Source organism: Cynoglossus semilaevis, chromosome 12 (genome assembly GCF_000523025.1).
Source record: "Cynoglossus semilaevis isolate Cse_v1.0 chromosome 12, Cse_v1.0, whole genome shotgun sequence".
Taxonomy (NCBI): Eukaryota; Metazoa; Chordata; class Actinopteri; order Pleuronectiformes; family Cynoglossidae; genus Cynoglossus; species Cynoglossus semilaevis.
Window position 1 is genome coordinate 9,448,132 of NC_024318.1, and position 20,922 is coordinate 9,469,053.

Genomic DNA, 20,922 nt, shown 5'->3' on the forward strand with positions numbered 1-20,922 from the left:
TTTCACCGACTACTGACCCAAATCTGTCAGATTTATTTCGTCTCTTAACCCCTTAAGAGTAGAAAGAGACAACAGTGAGCAGTTATTTCAAGGTGAACGTTAACGTTTACAGTCAATTTCACTTATTTGCTAAATTGCTCTTTTTAAATACTGTAAATAGGCTACTCCGCTGACTGAGCAGGAATAATACCAGCGTCATACATGAAGAAGTAGTTCTACTCAGCACGTTAGAGCAAGTTCTCTAAGTTATTTCACACTGATTGCTGCAGATCCTCGACAACAAAGCACCTTACTAACATATCCTCCCACGCAGCACACACCACCTGACCGAGACCTGCAACCCGTGACCATGATGTCATTACAAAAACAAATCTCACAACAAACCATAAAACCACAGCCAACTGTCTTTGGTTTGGACACGCAGACCTGTTATCATCCACACCTAGACACCAACGATCCAATAATCACTACGAGATTTTACAGGAGATCCTTGTCAAAATCATTTATTACACATCCTTTCATCACCTGCATGTGGTCAGCCAGCCAGCAGTTGGTTGGAAAATGTTTGAGGAATGTTTCCCACAAAATATCTGATGAGTCATTCCAGACTTGACTCAGTAAGTTACAGTAAAGTCATTTTATAAATTAAATACTTTCTAAATCATATATATATATATATATGTTTAATTTCTTCTGAGAGGCGGGGGAGGAGGGGAGACCCTGGACAGTCTATAAAATCAAACAACCATTTTCATCCATAATAAGACATGTGGTCTTAATATGACCACCAGGAATCAAACCGATGAACTTCTTGCTGTAAGACAAGAGCACTAACCACCTTTCCACCATGTTGAAACATTACACATATCACATCTATAAATCCCCTGAATGTGGTCCAGCCAGTCTCTGACCATAGGATGTCTGAGGAATGTGTACCACAAAATATCTAATGAGTCAGACCTTACTAACCTAGGCGTCATTCCACTGGTCTTGTGGGGAAACACAGAAAGATCATGTCATGAATCAACAAATACCTTTTTTAAACATAGATTACATTAAAAAAAAATTCACAACTCACAAGATTCCACAGGGTAAAATCTGGAATCAAATGATAATAAACTGGGATTTGACAAATGAAGGACAGTATTAGTGCAGCTTCTTTCTTTCTTCTATTCAGATTAACATGGTTTTGTAACATAAATTTGACTGAAGGCTTCGACAGGTGGAACAAGAACAGACTTGTCTTTGATCGTTGCATGACTCTCCGCTACAGTATCTCCCAGATAATCAGAATGTGGACTCACAGCAGGTTAATGTGCCACATCTGACGAAACGATGAGAAAATTTAATCATAATTTATCTCTCACATCTTCACTTATACACATGTATTTACAATAAAACATAACCCTGAGTCTCTCCCAAGACTGTTCATATTCAAGAAAGAAATAAAATGTCCTATGATTATAAAACCTTTATAATATACTCTAACATCATACTGGGTCAAAAAACCTGTTCCAAAATAGTCTGTAATGAGAAATATAAAATGTCAAAGTGTCAAACAAGGTTGTCTAATAATTGACGAGCAGACTGAGTAAAATATTGACTAGTTTCATTAGAAGTACTGCAGGATTACACAACTGTTACTGTAAAGAGCCTGCTATTTCCTACACAGAGATACTACATATCAGATCAATAAGGGGAGTCGACATACTGTGACTTTTCTTTACAGAAACGTTATTGAGTCAAAAATGATTTCACCCTTGACGATAACACAGTGTATTTTTCTTCCCCCCAATTTTGACCATGTGACACTGTGTTCGTAAAACTCATAAAAAGATGACAAATTATGTCTTTAATCCTTTAAACGTTCAAGCTGCTGTTTTTTCATTGTTAAGTACATTTCATCTTTACCATGATGAGAATGGTGTATGTGTATGTGTATGTGTATGTGTATGTGTATGTGTGGGTGTATGTTACACTACATGTTTCTGCACCAGGTCTCAGTCTGTGGGGGATTTTCCCAGAGTGAGACCACAGTAAGAAAACATGGATGCCTTATGACCACCCTGCTGTTCCCCAGACAAACACACAAACACACAAATACACATATATACAATGTCAAATCCTTGAAAAAACACAACACAAAGGGAGAACATGGAAACATGGGAAACTCCAAGCCATGGAATCAGTGGAGTTATCAAAGAAATGACCAAACTCTTGAACCAAAGCCACAGCAGCGAAGGTTTATTGTACAAATGCCTGGCTCAGCGGTGAGGGCACAAGTCTGAAAATGTGTGACTCCCTTCGGTTTTCTATTTTCTCTCTAAAGGGAAGGGGAGCTCATGTGGTTTGTCGACCATATGGTCTGTTGGAGAGGACGTCAATCATGGCCCATTTTGAACAGCAGCAGTTTTTACACTGAGTAAATCATGAAGTATTTACTCAGTATATAAAGAAATATATAATATTTCTACCCACAATTCTTAATATCATTTACCCTCCATCCTGGACTGGTTCCAGCTCTACTCTGTGTACAACACCCACACACGGCTGCAAGTGTCACCAATTACTGCCCGTGTTTGCCCTGTTTTTTTTTTTGTGCCAGCGCCCCCTCCTGTCAGGTGTCACATTCTTACCTCTCGTGTCCTCAGCTGGAAGTTTTTCCCCTCATGGTAGCAGTTGTAGGTCCGCAGCAGAGACAAGATGTCAGCCCTGGATGTAAACCACAACGGAAAATTATCTCTGACAGCAGCGGATATACTGTATACAAGCTGACCACAGGTTACACACACTGTCTGTGACCACATGTTATGTTGTTGGTCTGTGTGTTTAGTGGTGCAGCTAATTAGGATTCAGTGACGCAGCTGAAGAGACTTACTTTGGAATGAGCTTCTCTTCACTCAGCTTCACAAAGGTCTGAGGTTCACCCATCACGGAGGAGGAACTGGAGCAGAAAGAATTTCAACCGAACATAAATATGACAAGTTTCACCAACACTGAAGATGCATTTCAAAAATATTACAAAAATGCCAGGACTTTAGCTTTAATCAGATACATGGAGCTAAAACAGAACAGCTAACTGGGACAAGTAAAAAAAACAAACAAACAAACAAAAAAAGCACAAGAATATAGACCATTAAACAACTAAGTTTAGGGAGATATTTTTACCCACTCTTTCTCACAGTTGCCAGTCAGTTTGTGAGGACATTTCTTTTTCAGTTCACACCACAAGGTTTAGGTTAAATTTCCGTCCAGGCTTTGACTGAAAAATTCCAAAATGTTGTAATTTTTCTGTTGATGTTTTTTTTTTTTACATGTTTTTACTCTGAAAAGTTGAATTAATGTTTTGCACTGGAGCTGATGAAATAATATTTTCTAATTTAATTTCCACATTTTTGTAAATTAAAACAACTATTTATGTTTTTTTTCTTCAGATAAATGAGTAACATAAATAATTTTATATAATGTAGGGTATAAACAGAAATATCTGCAGGTCTTTAATTGGAACCTTCTCCACCGGCTTTTCGTGTTGCCACTCTTGTGCAACCCCAAGCCTATTTTAATTGTCCGTCTGCACTGTTATTTTTTTATTGCCTCCAAAGTTATTTTGTTACATTTTCCCCAGCAATACCTTTAACAAATTACATTCCCTGTGTTTTATAAGTTTCTGGAGGACCTGAACTCTGGCTGTAGGACCGACTCAACAACAAGGAAAACTTTCTACTACAACAGCTGGACTTCATTTAAATTCAATACAGACGTTCTGACTACGGCGTTGAACCGGGTTTACAATGATTGGTTCATTCTAAACACTGCCACAACCCACAGTTATAGCAGAGTCAGTATACTTCCCATAACCAAGGATAATATAATACGACACCGCCCTCCCTCAACCCATATTCCCCATCACCTATATGCATGTACTGTAATCCCCCAGGGTTGGGACCAGTATATTAGTGGGACACATCAGCCTGCAGCTGTGAGCACAGCACACCAACAACACACCAACTGAGCCACAGCCATGTGAAGGTTTGTAAATGTAAAAATTATCATTTTTTTATGAAAGATTCCAGACAGTATTCCAGGAGTCCAATGGAAAAGAAACACAAGTGCGGATGTTTCTCTCACATTCCTGACCTGGGTAAAAATAAAGACTCTGAATTAGGAGAAATCACATGGTTTTTTTTGTTGTCACAAAGCCAATATCGGGGAAACAGAATTGTCATTGTGACAAAGACAGGAAACCAACGCTGTGTCTTCAATGTCACATTCAAGGATAACTCCTTTCTGCCTGCAGCTGCTAATGAATAAGTCATTAATAAATGATCATATTATATCGTACTTCACTGGTTAAATACTGACCAGTTTGTACATCAGTCCGACACTGCTCATCTTCTCAACCTACTGAAATAAAACAGACTAAAAGAGAGACCTATGTCATACTTTTTTTAAAACAAAAGTGCAACAAAGTTGTCCCTGATCCCTTCATGCTGATTCCTGTGTCCGGATTACTCAAAGAGAAAGTGGCATAGGGAATTTCCTCTGGGAATAGGTTTGGAAAGCCCAGCATTGAAAGTGTGTGGGAGGAGCATTAAAAACAGAGTATAAAACAGCAACATGTGGCTCAAAGGCTCAGTGTTGACGCTCTGGTTACTAACATGAAGCTTCACCGTCTGTCAGTCTGTCAGCTCGCCTTCCTGTGTCTGTGCTGTGTTCTCATCACAGGTAAGAATCCGTGTGTTTCTTCACCTGTGTCTCCTCTTCTTTACCTGTAGTGAAAGATTGTTTTTTTAAACATTTTCTGTCAGTTTTTTGGTGCAATTGTCTGAGTAAGCGGAACTGTGGTAACTTAATCCAATCCAGTGCCAGGAACAGATTAACATGTAATCCCATAAATCTGTCTGTGCAGTGAGGGAGTCATGCAGCACGTTTGTGCCGGGAAGATGCTTGTGTCCGGAGACACAACAAGGGGTCAGAGGGCAGCTGAAGGAGCTCATCGTCCACAGCAAAAGCCCAAGTTGCAGCAAAGTGACAGTGATGTGAGTACTGCAGACCTCCAACTGACACACACGCAAACACTCATCCACACACACATCCACGTGACTTAACTGTGGCTTTACTGTTTTTCAGAGTGAAACTGAAGAGTAACGACAGACTAGTGTGTCTGGATCCAGAAGAATTGTTGGGGAAACAGCTAGTCCGCTGCTGGAAAAGGTAAAAAAAAAAAATTTTTCTTACCATTACATTAGAGCTTCCCACCAACCTAACTGTTTCCCATAAATCACAGTCAGTTCATGTTCAAACAAAGCTCCTGGTTTTGCCACACTGGTTCACCTCAACAAGAGCTGCATGCTTTCAGCCATTCTGCTCACCTCAGCTGAAACTTCTGTGTTTTGCTTTTTTTTAGAGCTCAAGATTTGGGTCGTGATGTGAAAGTGTGCCTGAGGAGGAAAAGGAGGAGAGGGAGAGGAGGCAAAAACCTGCGTTCACGACAAAGGATCAGGGGTCACACTAAGAGAGCCTCATCTTCACATTCTTAAAAGTCACTCACCCTGATCTGAATCTTGTGCATGGAGAGAGGTGTGGACAAGCTGATTGTTGGACCGGCTCTTGGACTCCTGGGCAGCAGCAACAGGAGCTGCATTTTTTTATATTTCAAACCTCAGACGTCCAGAAAGACTGTGGGGCCACGGGGTTCTTTACTGCTCAAGACAAGCCCTGGTGGCTTGACCTAAGTCATACAAATGTCTTTATAGCAATAGAAAATGAGAACAGTAGTTTCTACGTAGTTTTGTGGAGGCAGCTGGACAAGAGAATTCTTACTTTCTGTTGGTTATTTATTTTTTATATATATAAAAATGTCAATGTTTTTTTTACAATAAATATATCTGAACAACAGAGCGGTCCTGTGTGATCTTCTGTTTGTGACTGCTTCAGAATAGAAGGAAAGGAAAGATGATCTCTCTCCATAGGCAGGATACAGAGGTCACTGAACCCACAGTCCAGGCCCGGGTTAATAAACCACAGGATGTGAGTCAGTGCTACCCACCATAAAACAAACACTTCACTCACAATACTGCACAGAATGCTGCACAAAACTGGTCTCAGTTACATAAATGAACAAGATGAGATCACAAACATGTGACAAAACACTAATTTTTGTAATTGTCATTGCTTTTGGTAAACAGACTATAACCTGAAGTTGCACTGGTGACATTACACCTTCAGGCAGACTGCTGAAAGTGATGATTCATCATCGTTTATCAGAACATACAGCCGATTTTCTCTAAAGCAAGTGAAATTGCAGCTCCACTGTGTCTGTCACTAAAACAAAGTGAAAAAAGAGAAAACACCTTCAAACACACCTTAATGGGTAATAGAAGGTGAATAACAAGACATGTGCCAACATGTCATTTTTCCAGAACAGATTAGATGTGGTTGCTCAATGCTTGACAGCCCAGAATGAAAAGTGAAAGTAAACTGAGGACAAAGACGGCCTTTGTCACAGGCACAATCAGGTCCAAATACAGGAGACTTTGAAGAACATTCATCTGCTCTGTGGCCAATATGACTTCTGTCTATTTTATAGGTTGTAAAATAATTACATCTAAGAGTTTGTGCCAACAACCATTAGATAAGATGTTTAACTACATACAACCATAAAATCACTCTTCCATATTACACAGAAAATCCACTGTAAATGTAGTGTTGCTGCTGTTGTCATTTGCACACACTACAGGAGAGAGTTTTGGTTTCAAGAAGCACCTCAGGCTTTAATACCTCACCAACACCCAGCATGCATTTGTGGAGGCTTTAACTGGAGTTCAAATGCCCAGCTTGCCTTTGACTAACCCGGCAGGTGCAGGTCAGTGGGTCAAGTCAAGCTGACTAAAACAATGGTCAAAAGGATTGCGAGGGACTTAAGACCCAAAAATACTGGTGAGGACAATGGCTTCAAAATAGTTTTAAAGGAACTTGCCAAGTGTTCTAGATCTACATGCAGTTATTCTGATTTTCTGTTAAAATAATAATAACATTTTTTAAATTTAACTGAATTTTAGTACACCAATATATACAGCTTTAAATTGTATGTGTATACTTTGCAATAAATACCAATTTTTTTTTTTTACATTAAAATAAAACATTAATCTCAAATTCATTAAAACTAAAGACTTTGGGAGTGTCTGTTTCAGATCGTCTGCCTCCATCTCAATCCCATGCCTTCACCATAATAATGTCTTTCTTTACTACATCCATAACTCTTCTCTGTGGTCTTCCCCTCACCCTCCCTGCTAACTGATCCATCTCCAACATACTTTGTCCAAAAACTGTTTATCTCCAAATTCAGCTCTCCCTTCAGCTACTCCTTATCCCGTGGTTGCTCACATCCCAGCTTCACATCTTCACCTTTCCAAAAATTGCCATTATCTGCAAGTTGTATCTCACAGCACGTCATACTAGTGTCTTGTAAAGTTTCCCTTCAAGCAACCTGCGCTCTGAATACAAGTGTACCTCAACAGTTTTGTTACAATGGTGCCATCTAGCGTCTAAAGGATGTATTAAAACCAGAGTCAGAAAAAAACTAATTTCTTTAACCACCTCACACAGAAGAGGTTACTGATAAATTGTAAATTAGTATTTACGTCGAGCAGATAGTTGGATTTCTCACTGCTTTCAAAGATACGTCACTATACATGTGCTCGTGTGATAAAGAAGTGATTCCCAAAATGCAAGACAGTTGGGAAATAGGCAGATAAAATGCTTGCATGAGCAGTAACAGTCACCACAAAAACAGGGAAACAAGAGTGGTCAGTACTGATGCATACATACAGAAGTCTGACTGTCTATCAGTGGGAAGTACAGTCTTTCATTCAGGTCACAGTTCTTAATGAGAAGCAGAACTGGATATTTGTCCTTTCATTAGAAACTCTTACATACAGTAATACAGTTATATATTCTGGAAAAACCACAATACTTAGTATGGAATACGGTACAATATTTGAAGTCATTTGACAACATCTGTGCTGCAGCAAAGTAGGCCAAAAAGAAGGATCTCATAATTAGTCTCTACAGGTTACATGTGGGAATCATGGAAGTGCCAGCATGTGGGTCAAATACAGAGATGAGGGTTTAATAATGATAAGCTATTCTCATCTATTTTGCCAACTGAAGAGTCCAAAGACTCACTTTCAGTTTTTTTCCCCAGCAGGAAATCCACATGATTGACAGATGTCTACCGTTCCAGTTTCTGAGAATTTTGATTTTTAGGTGAGGATTAATAGAGAAATCGTATATTTATATTTATATTTATACATTTAGCAGACAGTTTTATCTAAAGTGACTTACAAGGGTGATTTGTATGCAATTGCACGATACACAGCTATACAAGTTCACAGTCGCACACAAGGAGAGCACCTAGAGCACACACTGCTCATGCATGATGCTAACTGCATATGGACATGTAGAGATTCAACTAAACACCTAGTTGAATCATGTGGCATTGCACTTGAAACAATATTTTGAGCACATTAGTTGTACAATCTGAGGCCCATACGTTAGCGTTCTGATGTCAAGCCCACTGGTCTGCAGCCCCTGAATCCATACCCATTTTAAATAATTCAATTACTTAACCACTGAGGCAGTGACCTCTGTTTGGACCTCCATTTCCCACCATAAAACTGCTGACAAGGCAGGTGCTTAAAGAGATGGTCAGTCCGTCTCTCATGCATATTTATACACAATAATGGCTGGATAAATATTCCATAACTTAAAGAATCCCAGTCTGTCACAATAATTATGAATTATTCATCTACTCCACACATGGCTGCGCGCTAAATGGATCAAATGCACGGAGCCCTGTAAAGCCATTGGGTGGTCACTTTTGGGGGGGAGGTGATCCTCTCCTCTCCTCAATTCCACACACATACTATGAAGGTGGACAAAGAACATTCTCTGCAACCTTGATGATTGGTTTGATCATAGCGACATTGGTGTTCAATTATTGCACCTACACCGGGAGCTGCGCCTCCAGACGAACCATCTCTGTGCGTAAAATATCTACAGAGCACCAAATTCCGCAAACCGAAAGAAAATACATCCATATTTCATCCATGACCAAACTGAAGAAATATTATTAAAAAGAAAACACTTTCCGGGATATTACCCGTCCCGTTAGATCAGCAAAAATCAACAATCCCGCATAACTGTTACCGTTTGGGATCTGTGTCCAACTTCAGCACCACTGCACGTCACGTCATTGTTGTACGAGCGGTAACCTCTAAAAGACGTCGGTTGTTTCGATAAAAACAATATAAATAATCTGCTGTAAATGAAGTGACTTTGTTTCTTACCATAGCCGAGCAGAGCGCGTCTCTCTGCTTTCTTCTACCGCTCGCCCAAGATCCCGCTTATCTCTCATTATCTTACTGCCTTCTTGTGGCGTCCATAGCCGGGTATAAAATTGACAGCAGGCTAAACCAATCAGAGACGAGCGCTGACGCACTCAGCCAATCAGTGACTCTAGTGGCCACTGGGCGTCGGAACTACGTTCTTCTGGGCATTTAATCAGGATCTCCTCATTAGAGTTACTTCTACAATGACTTACAATAATATTTTAATGTTGATTATGTGTCATTTTTAAAAAGACATTTTTGTTGCAGTTTTCAGTGACCTATTTGGTCCAAATTTCATTTTTATATAAAATGGGTTCTTGATATAGACTAATATATATATTTGAACAGTACAGTTCACAGGGCTTTTAAATTATACAAGTGGAACAGAAACAGCTTTTGAGACCATCTGAGACAAGAATGTTGTAAATTTATCTCTACATAATTTACCACCAAGTTAATGTGACAAGTTGGTATAACATTAGCCTTTTTTTGTAGCTGCATTGTTGAGGTGAACAGCCAGACGCTACATCTGTAGATCACTCTGCCACTGTTAAGTGTTTATTGGGTCTGTGCCATAACTTTAGAGACAAATCCGTCTATCAAAAACACCCATCCCTGTTTTTCCACTTGAGCAGAAAAAGAAAAGCCCCCGGAATGATTTATTTCACCCATCCTGTTTTTAAAGTCTGGACCTACCATATAGGAAACTATTGTATGGTGGAAACACACTTTGTAAGTCTTTGTCCCTCTTTGTGTGTGTGATAGCAGGATTTATGAGTGATCGTGCAAAGAGGAAGTACGTTTTTTTCCAGCAGCTGAATGACTTCCTCACTGAGAACAACTCATTCCACAGGATACAAGTATAAACAGTAGGTGAGACTTTATTCTTAATAAGGTCTGGAGGCAACACACACACACACACACACACACACACACAGTGAAGTTCCTGCCCCTCGTCTGCTTCTTACTGGGTCATTCAGCTAATTGATCAGATAATCTTTTTGTGAACAGCACAATGCCGCCCCGACTATGACCCAGTATGCTGCCTTGCTCAAATAAAAGACTTTCTGTCCTCAAAAAAAACAAAAAACAAAACAACCCACAGCAGCATCTGCCCTCTGGCTACTCACATGCTTTGGTCAGTTGTGCTTAACCCAAACAGAAGAGAAGGACAGAAAAGAGGACAGCATGCAGCTGTGTCGGATTTGGCCTTTTCTAAATATAGAGAATAACCCAGTTGTATTTACCCACAGAGTGTTTAGGTGGAAGTGTCTGCTGTCTGCACCCTGCAGGTCTCACTGAGGTACTGTGTGACGAATGAGGCTTTCACTTAATATTGATTTTCTTCTCAGCTTTGATGATGCAAAGAGATTGCCTTTTAAGATAACACAGCTGTAGGCTACACTGTACCTGCAGGAACAAAGGACTGTGGATTGAACTGCATGTACAGTGTGTGTGTGTGTGTGTGTGTGTGTGCTTCTCAGGGTGTCTGTGTTTTGATGGGGAAAAAAACTCTCTAGATTTTTGACCTCTAAAGTGAGAGGATGTGTGTAAATGATATCACATGAAGTGTTTTTTTTTTTAAACCAAGAGATGAAAGATGAACTGGATGACAGGTTTGTAGTACTTGCACATTATAAACTGGTTTCTCTGGTTTCTAACCCACTCATTTATTATTTGCAGTGTAGAAGATCTTGTTTAAGTACATTTAAGTAAACTGTTTTGAATTACCTGAACGAGGAGCAGCAAGAAGAAGCCATGAGCTTTGGGATGATGTTACTGCAGAGAATTATCTGGAAAAAACAAAAACAAAAAAGCAATTATATATAAGCATATATATATATATATATATATATATATATATGTACATTTGTAAGTTAAATAACTAGGTAGGTTCATGTGGTCATTCCTCTAGGACATCAACACTTTTTTATGACCTTTATGTGACATTGAGAGTAGAATACATTTTGGATTTTTCCTTTATTTAATAAAACTTTTTTTCAGTAACAGCAGTAAAACTATGCGAAGCCAAAGAGGAGAATTTGACTCAAGTACATCTGCACTGGTGGAACATTCACTGAAACATAGCACGTCGGCGGGTGAAGTGATGTTGCTCTCATCTCCATAATCACACCACCACTCCTCCCAGAGCTCTGTCTCCATGGCCACCAAACACACACGACAAACAACACAATGAGGAGACTTGAGAGCGTCTGACACATGCACCTGCAGCAGCTCAAACAGTCTGCTCCGCTTCACTTACGTACCGAATTCTTATGATGCTGCATGAAGTGAAACACTTGATCTAATTTTTCACTTTATAAATAATGCATGAGGCACTGAACAGAATGGTATTGATAGTTATAAAGCACCCACACCCCCCACAATGAAGGGCAAATAATTAGATTTCTTGCCATTAAACAAAACATGTTACAAAATTATATAATATGTTATTCAAAAGATTAGGATTATCAAAGATATAGTATACAAAGCTAAAGATCAAATAAATGTCAAATGTAGGAATTAATCCCCAGCAGGGGGCACTATGATCAGTTCAGCAATGTGAAAAAACATAATTAGAAGAAGAAAATTTAATCACATTTAAAACATGTTTTATGGCAGTTTTAAGAACAGATTTTAAGAGTTAATAATCAGGATTCTATCTTTCTTCTCTGAGTTTAACAGCAACTCTGCAATCTTTTAGATGCAATACTGCCACCTAGTGTACAGACTCCTTTAGGACTGGTCAACACTTCTAGCCAATTTTCTCTGCTAAAAGTAAGAACAGAGGCAGAGGGCAGCTTGGCTGTTGATAAAAACACTGCCATAGGCTTCCAGTGGCCCTAATGTTTTTTTTCTAGGTAAATTATTATATTAATGGTTTTTTTATTAAAAATATTCCTTCATTTTTTATTTAAAAAAACATTAAACTAAAATAAACCAAACAACATAAAACTGTTTGTACAACCTCTACACTGACAGCCTGGATAATGAATAGATAAACTGTAAATAAGTCTTTTTGTGGCAGACATTTCACTCATTTACATGTAAATAAAGGTCGGTGCAGCTCCAGTTATTTATATCCAGTCTATACAGTGATATCAGAAAGCTTCATCTGTGCACTGAGGGTCTCTCAGTCAGTTATCATCGGTGCAGTGTCGGAGGTGGTGTCTGGCTCTGGCTCACAGCAGCCGTCCATCTCCTCCATCTCTCTCTCCACGGGCTCCTCTTTACCTTTGAAGATCCTCAGCCTCCTGTCCTTCCACCTCCTCTTTCTGTCAGTATCTGTGGATGCTGCTCTCTGCTCCAGCTCCAGCATGGCCTGGACGCTCTCTCCTCCTTCTTCAAGCCCAGGTCTACAGTGTGTAGCTGTGAGATCCAGTTGCCCTCCTCTCTTTCCTGCTAACATGTGGGATAATGAGATGGTTCTGTCTGGGCCCGTGCTTGCCGAGACACAGACAGACGTAAGACTCTGGTCTTTTTTGTGAGACTTGTTCTTTGTTTTTTTGCTGAGTATGAAGTTTAGTAAAGCCGTCACCAACAGCATTGTCCCTGGAATCAAGAGATAAGATCAGTTCTTTGTATAAAGCAAAGGAGCAATCATTTAGTTGTTTTTTTTCCTCTGGTATTACGGACGCTCAGTTTCCTTGTTTTTTGTACAGTAACAGTCATGAAATATTAAGTTAAAATGTACAACATGGAAAAAGGAGTGTTTCAATAAATACTGCATCTGTACCTGGAATAACTGCGTGCCACACTAGCACAGGGTGCAGGAAGCAGACCACTGACATGATGGAGTAATACAGGAACTTATGGAAGCCTCCAATGTGAGCCATTTTCCCCCACAGCAGACAGAGCTGCCCGCCTGGAGGAGAGCTGCACGGATAAAGAGGAAGAAGAGCAGGAAGCAGACGGCTCTTTGTCAGCACGCAGCCAGACAGACGACTGATTTAGTTACTCTGACTTTTATTCACACCGACAGAGTCTCAGATACTTCAAAGTATTGACGCAGTCAACGTTGTGTACTTACAGCAGGCACATGAACAAGAGCGCATCCAGAAAGTAGGCCATCTCAAACATCATGATGGTACCTGACACCACACTGTGAGAAGACATGAGTGTAAACCCAGTGAAACCATCAAGGCTTTCACTGATAAAATCAGCATTAATGGTCTGTGGAAATGCATAGCTTCCTTGCTCCGGTGTCTATTGACATGCATTAAACATCAGACAAATGTTTATTGTAAACATAGGATCATATATTCTCTTCAAAATGCGCTGAAGCTGAAAAGGTTTCACATTAAGTCCCGGTAAAAACACAGTCTTTCTAATGTTAAAGAAGATGACCTCTGCAAATTAACTTGAAGATAAATACAACATTGTTAATTCCCTTGAGGAAATTAAGGATTATTGTTGTTATCATCATTATTTTTGAAGACAACAATAAAATCTTCGTGAAGTGTCCCTCCTTCCTCACCCTCTTTGTCTCTCTGGTGTCACTCTGGTCTCCTATGGGAGGGGGTTTTCCTACTCCTCTGTGGGAGTTTGGCTTTGAGCCACAGAGATAAAGAAAAAAAACTTTTACTGATGAACTATCTTCTCCTCTGCACTCTGCACCTCGCTTCATTTCTCCATGTCCGTGAGCAATTACAAAGCTAAATGTAAAGTTGTCATTATTCTCCCAGAGGCCCCGGGGCCACACTGGAGTTTAAACCACATTTGGATCCAGGCGGGATTTTGTTTCTGCACCACTTCACTCTCGAAAAGGTCAATGTCAAGAATGCTGCGATAGATTAGATGCACATTACAGTATATGACAACTGTGAGTACTTACAGCAGGTATACACCCAGGCTGTTGAACTCCCCCTGATGTAAGGTTTCCACTCCCACAGCGCACAGTACTGAAGGGGAATAGAAACACAGTTAAGATAGTTTATTTCTTTTCTTTTGAGCTGTAGGTCAGATTTTGTCCACAAGATGTCAGGCTGACTTCAGAATTTTCTCTTTAACTGCAGACACATCTTCTCAATAGCATTTGAAGTTTATGAAAGTCTGAACATCAATGACATTCAGGACTTTCTAAGGTCCTGAATGCTGCAATTACATTTAAAAATAATATTTTGTACCTTTATTAGATCCAAATTTTATTGCATTTACACATCAGGTCAAAGTATTGAACTTTTTTTTCAACATTACAGCCAACAGTAAAGTAAATGAAAAGTGTACTCGGAGAGAGATGTTGTCCACATTTGTGTGGATGTCTGGGAGGCTGTACAAACATTAATACGACTTACATGTCCTTATTTTCCAATGTCCTCATGACTCAGAGAGGACATTCATTTTTGACACTGAGTCTGTCTCTGACTGCTTTGTCTCGACCTTGGCTCAGATTCAGGTGGACAGTTTTTCCTCTTGTTTCCAGCCTTTTGTTCGGCAGTTTGCTGGATGTTTATTTAACATACAGATACAAACAACGCCTCCTTCCGCTCAGTAATGACCAAATCTAAACTGCTTCACTTCACTCTGCAAGTGTGCGACGGGTGTCAAACCTTGAAGAATGAATGAAGTAAAAACCAAGTCCAGTCACCTGAGTGTGATTAAAATTACCCACAGAACCTAGCTTCAGGAAGCAGCCCTTTAACTGTGAGGTAGAGAGTGGCAGAGAGGTGAGAGAGGCTGTGAAGTGGTCCGTGATCACAACTCAACACATGGAAGCAATTTCTCCAGCTAGCTTACCAGAAATTCAGAGATAGGATCTGCACCAGGGGGGAATCAGAGCAACCGTAGCCCAATGGCTTCTGGTCGTTTGTAGAGTGTGACAGGAATTAACCGCATATATTAACAGCATATAATTAGCTGCATATACAGTACAGTGGGATAAATAGGTGTAACATACATTACAATGTTTCCTATATGTCTGTGCAGGTATAGAACACACACACACACACAGATTTCATTAACATACCTACACACACATATTTTGCAGAATAACACACATAAAGCTGTAGATGTGTGGAGCTGCTGAGCCTATTAACCAGCTTGATACTGACACCTGATTGGTGCATCGTGGGTCACATGCTCTGCTCATTCTGACGAAATGCTCCCTGAATGCAGCTGTTTGAATTTAAGTGGACACAGGTTGAACTTTTTTTTTTTTAAGTGGCAGCAACCAAAAGTTATAACCCTGACAATGATTTAATGTGGCAAAAAGATGGCTGTTTGACGTGTCTCTGCGTACGAGAAGAAGAAGAAGAAAATCATCACAAGGTTTCTTTGGTTGGTCGTTTTTTTTTAATGTTCCATAAATCAGCCAGGAGATGGTTTGGTTTTCTTAGAAGTCACTAATACAGTTAGAACCTGAGGCTCTGAAGTTTCAGGTTGATGGAATACAACGGTACGTCTCTGCAGGAGAGCTTCTCATGGTCCTGAAATAGTTGACGTTGTACAAACTGCACGGGGAGATTCAGAAATTGATGGGGACAGAGAAGAATTTAAAAGCATCAGATGTCAGTTTTACAGCATGAGGTGACATCACTTCATACTGAAACGGAGCAGAGGTCGCTGACAGAATTATTAGCCCGGAAAGTAAGAAATGTTTCTCACTTTCAATAGTGTTTCCCAACGTAGCACCTCTGAACGTATGAGAACGAGCCAAAAAGTTTTATTTGAATAAATGACAAGGTGATTTCTCGACACATCCTCCATTTAAGTCTAAACTTTTCTCTGCCTCGTTTCAGGACAGAAATTTTGTTTCTTTAAAAATGTGCTTTTGGTTTTGGGAGAAGGGGGAAAAACACCTAGAGCTGTGTAAAAACCTGCAAAGCTGCAGCCATTACAACAAGTTATATGTTGGATTGTTGCTCTCATTTCAAAATGGTTGATTAATGGTTAAATCCCTGATTAAAAGAAAGTCACCAATAGTTAAAAAACTCCAGATGAATTTAATTTAAATCACATGTTAATAAACCAATGTTCTTAGGAAAAAACAAATAATTCCGTAAATTATTTTACTTATTGTATAGTTATTGTCTTTGTACCGGCTCTGATTGTGTTCTCTGTGTTGTGTTTTTCTGATTTAACTGCAGATTCAGCACAACGTCTACTCGTGTGTCAAGTGTGAGGTTTCTCTAGTAATTTAGTGACAACATCAATGTTTGCTCGTATTTACACTTTACCTGTTGCTGTCGAAACACCAAGGATCCTGCAGGCGCATTGAACTGCAGTCCACCACACACTCTCCCAGTTCCCCATGACCCCGAATACCTCTGTGCGTCAGTGGGTGAGAATGCAACACTTTACTGCCTCCAAGAACAATTTAAAATATATGTGACCGAGACAGAACTGGAGTGAGATTATAGATAGAAACACAGTCAGCTGTCAGCTGTGAAAGGTAAAAAAAAAAGACAAAGTCAGGTTATCCAGCAGTGACATGATGTAGAGGACGACGAGTTCAGCACAAAAATGTTTGTGAGGGAATGCGACTTGTTGCTCCAATAACTGCTAATCTCTCACACGCGCTTACACAAACGCACGCACAAAGACACACACACACTGGTTTCAGCTTCTACGACATTCCACTGCCTATGTCAAGGTGAAATGACTCAACTCAAGGTCCGTCTCAATATCACTCGTGTCATTACGGCTGGTTAATAATTGCCAGTGAGGAACTAACAGAGAAGAAACGCCTACGAACACTAATCATGTTCCAGATCATGAAAACACTGACACTTGGTGTGGTTATATCTCTTTGAGTAATTTGAATTTGTTTTGTGGATTATAGAAATTTAGCATTGGGTTTAAACCTTGTAGGTTACGTTTGCAGCTGTTGGAGATCCATTCATTAGCAAGTTAAAATGATTCAGCCTGGAATGTCTAAAGTCTGGCCCGAGGCCCAATCAGAGCACATGGTCTGGTTTTATTAGGAACCAGGCCTCCTGTGTGTTCTGTGTTCATTCTAGTTTTTAGTTTTAAATTTTCAAAGTTCAGAAATCTTAACTGATTATTTTATCCTAAGTTCACTTACAAAAACCTTTACTTTTCAAATATCTCTCTAATACTATGTGGCGAATTGTGTTATGAAACACAGGATGCGAGAGTGTAAAAGTCCATGTAAAAGAGTGAACACAGATGCTGTGACATACGTCAAGAGTGAACACAGATGCTGTGACATACTTTCACACGCATTAACGCGGTCCCACATGATCACTTTAACGCAGGTTTGGCTGAGGTGTGTAATCCTGTTCAGGCTGGAGCCGGCAGAAACAGTCAGAAACACACTGCTCAAACACACACTTGCTCTGATCAAACACACACTGACTCCTGGTAAGGACCAGAGTAATCTGAATTAATCTCCTTACAGCTCAAACAAAGACACGTCTGTGTTTTTCAACAGGTTCTACTTGTTTCCGGCTCAGCATCCAGACTACAACTCCAGGCCTGGTTCTGTATAGTGTATGGGAGTTGAAAAAGTCCAAACAAGACAGATTTTTACTGATGTGTAATTTAAAATTATTTCAAACAGTTAACAAAAAATAAAATTTGATTGTTTTCTAGAAAGTTTTTGACTTCCTAAAAACAACCAATGCACCCTTAACTTCCTGCCCAATGTACAGGAACATTTTATTTATTCTAAACATTAATGTTATAGTTATGAATGACAAAATATGTAGATTTTTCACATTTATTTCCAGAATTTTTTCACTTATGTTTTAATCGGTACTTCTTTGTGCTTAAACTGCAGATTCTACAATTATTTTTTGTAGAAAATCTTCATACAGAAATGACTCTTTGGACCGTGCCCCCCTCAGGCCTCAGCTAATGATGACGACTAAAAGCAAGTCTTGTTTTCCTCATGCAGGACTAAGATTTGTTGTCGCCACATTCCTGCCTGCCATTAATTACCTCAATGAGTTTGACACCAATGCTTCATGTCAGTGTCTGCATATGCTGAACATGTGCGTCACACAGTACTGAGGTGGCTGATACCCAGATCTCACTGTTGGTGTTGTTGTTGTACGCTGCACTATGAAACCAAATGGCTTCACTTACAGCTTAGTTAAAATATCATCTTTATAGTAATTTAAAAAAAATTATGGAGCCATTGTTTGCTATAACAGACTACTGTTACTGTACTGAATTTGGCAATTGTTTTCTGTCATGTCTGCTTGCACTAATCTACAGAATTAACTGGAATTGCCTTTGAGTTACAGTCGAGCCCAATCAATGTTCTGTATTCTATTTGTGTCGTTTATGTTTTGAATATTTAACAGACCACATTTTACAAAAGCTGTGGGTCATTAGGCAGAAGCTTCTGTTCTCACTGTAACTCTGCAGATATTGTATTGTTGTATTTATTATCCTAAAAGAAGGAATAAACTGTCTCCTCCCAGCATGCCTCAGACTGACACATGCAAACACAGGTTTCATTCACAAACTGGAATGATGACTCAGCAGTCACCTGGACCATGTGGGATCAGAAGCTTTAGAAATGTTGGCTATCAGAACATGAGTTGAACACACACCACATCTACACAGTTGTTATGGTTACAGTGTTAATGTTCATAACAGCATTTCAGGCCCCCAAAAGGTTATGCTGACAAACCGGACACCTTGTTAAATGCCTATGTGACTTCAGTGATACTGTTGCCAGTTCTGTACAGAACCAGGTGACTAACCAATTCTGGCCACTGGATGGCGTGAACTTCACTTGTAAATCCTATGAAGATGTGTTTGGAATTGAGAATTTCTTGCTCTGCAAGCCTTGTTCAAACGGCATCAAAACACACTCAGTGATGATGAGTTGGCCCAGCATCAGGCTGCAGCCAGTCATTCAGTCACTCAGTCATACAGTCAATTAGTCATAGAGTCATTTACTACAGCCACGTGTGACTGAGGAAAAACGACACGAGAACGCCACCATCTGACCACCCACTTTGAGTGAACTGACTGATTACAGTCAGATGAATCCTAATTAAATCACATGTATGTTTACTCTACACTTCACTATTTCCCTCAAACCAAACACAGATGAGCGGCAGGAATGTGTTTTCTGTGCAACACCAACATGAGCTGTGTGTTTGGTTTAATTTGACGCTTGTAACCCCCAGGGCGACATGAAAAATAAAAGTTACCCGGTGATAATGACTTAGTGTGTGGTGTGAAGGGGTCACGGCAGAGGTATACTGTACTTAGTGTAGTGTACTTAGTGTGTGGTGTGAAAGGGGTCACGGCAGAGGTATACTGTACATTTGGAGTATCACGTCATGAATATATAGTCGTTTTTACTGATTGCTGGTGGTGAGAGTGTAAATCTAAAGGTACAGCATAAACAAAGCTTCATTAGTTTCATGTGGTCTGTCCAGACACACGACGTACATGTGTCACGCCTGATTTCACCTGCTCCCACAATCTCTCACTGACTTTTCGCTCCTGTTCACCCACTCACTTTGCCTTCTCCTCCTCCTATTACCATCAGCACACACCCCTCCTTTCAATAGTCAGAGCCCACGGACATGACAGTTTGTCCTCCTACCTTCTCTCTTCTTCCCGCCCTCGACTCCGTCCGCTCAGTCCAGTGTGGTGCTTGTCAGAACCAGTAAAAACAGCTCCACTGCCGCTTCATCCGTCCACATTATCACTTCCTATAAAGGCAGAAGCCGAAAAGTGAATGTTTACGTCCCACAGATTACGGTAAAACCTGAGTTTAAGTCAGTATTTTAAGTTGTTTTCTTGGCACTAACTCCCTCACCACGACAGTGCTAAATGGAGAGCCCTCTAGTGGAGCAAAGGTGGTGTGACATCATATTAATAACATGGTCATTTTTTTCCATATATATTTTTCTCTCTTGGGCTTGAATCCCTTTTTTTTAAGATGGGGGTTGGAGAATCCATCCAGAGATGAAGCCCAGATATAGGAAGCAGAGGGGAAAGTTAGCAGTTGTGAAACAGATATGAATCATGAAGGAATGTGGATGGGAAGACAGAGAGGATGTGTAACATTGGTCTGTTTAATGTCAGACTCCCTGTGCAGATTATATATTTTTATTACGAGGTGGTAAAGTGTCGACTATCAAAACCACTTTTCTCCATGGTACATAAATTCTGTGTTTTTTCTCCCTAGTTGATATCAGATTTGAAAATCTTCACACATGGTTTGGTCAAAGTACTCACACCTACTTCTTATTGAACTTACCACACCTTTGAAATCACTAACAGTGACTAAAATATTCTGTAAAATCATTAACGATTCACATACAAAATTGTGGTTTCAAAAATGACCAAGAAATGGCCAGAAATAAAACATTGTAACAGATTAAACTAAAAGCAAGTTTAGTTAACAAAATCAAATAACAACCAGGGATAAAAACCTCATTCATTTAATAAAGCTGTAGAGACTACGATTAAAGTTCAAATATAATCCAGGGTTGATTGATTGTTGTATTGAACCATAGAGAATAGAAAAGGTTTCAGCATGTGTTCACATGTTTAACTTTGACTGACAGGACGTGACTTGGATGTTGAGGTGTGAAAA

The 20,922-nt window shown here is 39.8% G+C and overlaps 3 protein-coding genes across 10 annotated transcripts in view; 1 reads left to right on the forward strand and 2 right to left on the reverse strand.

The window, feature by feature from the left end:
• rassf4a (Ras association domain family member 4a) overlaps positions 1–12,726 on the reverse strand; it is a 20,829-nt gene extending 8,103 nt beyond the window's left edge. The window contains exons 1-5 of one of the 7 annotated variants that reach the window (XM_025060827.1): positions 12,627–12,726; positions 11,124–11,185; positions 4,659–4,769; positions 2,879–2,944; positions 2,637–2,712 (exon numbers count right to left, since the gene is read on the reverse strand). In XM_025060827.1, the coding sequence (XP_024916595.1) occupies positions 2,637–2,712; positions 2,879–2,931 (129 nt within the window). In that variant the 5' untranslated portion in view covers positions 2,932–2,944; positions 4,659–4,769; positions 11,124–11,185; positions 12,627–12,726. The other 6 variants (XM_025060825.1, XM_025060828.1, XM_025060824.1 and 3 more) reach the window with 6 other exon arrangements.
• LOC107989358 (C-X-C motif chemokine 9) lies at positions 4,606–5,900 on the forward strand. The gene is made up of 4 exons (XM_017037512.2): positions 4,606–4,725; positions 4,910–5,039; positions 5,131–5,214; positions 5,408–5,900. Exons 1-4 carry the CDS (start codon positions 4,659–4,661, stop codon positions 5,538–5,540), a joined length of 414 nt encoding a protein of 137 aa, XP_016893001.1. The 5' UTR covers positions 4,606–4,658; the 3' UTR covers positions 5,541–5,900.
• On the reverse strand, positions 11,291–20,182 carry tmem72 (transmembrane protein 72). 2 transcript variants are annotated; one of them, XM_025060831.1, is made up of 5 exons: positions 19,924–20,182; positions 14,227–14,293; positions 13,423–13,542; positions 13,129–13,268; positions 11,291–12,944 (listed from the first exon to the last, which is right to left on the reverse strand). In XM_025060831.1, the coding sequence occupies exons 3-5, from the start codon at positions 13,506–13,508 to the stop codon at positions 12,526–12,528; spliced, it is 645 nt and encodes a 214-aa protein (XP_024916599.1). In that variant the 5' UTR covers positions 13,509–13,542; positions 14,227–14,293; positions 19,924–20,182; the 3' UTR covers positions 11,291–12,525. The 2 variants fall into 2 exon arrangements, with proteins under 2 accessions (XP_024916599.1, XP_008320165.1); XM_008321943.3 differs by lacking the exon at positions 19,924–20,182 and adding an exon at positions 16,568–17,476 and having other exon boundaries at positions 13,423–13,494.
• Positions 20,183–20,922: the final 740 nt, after the last annotated feature.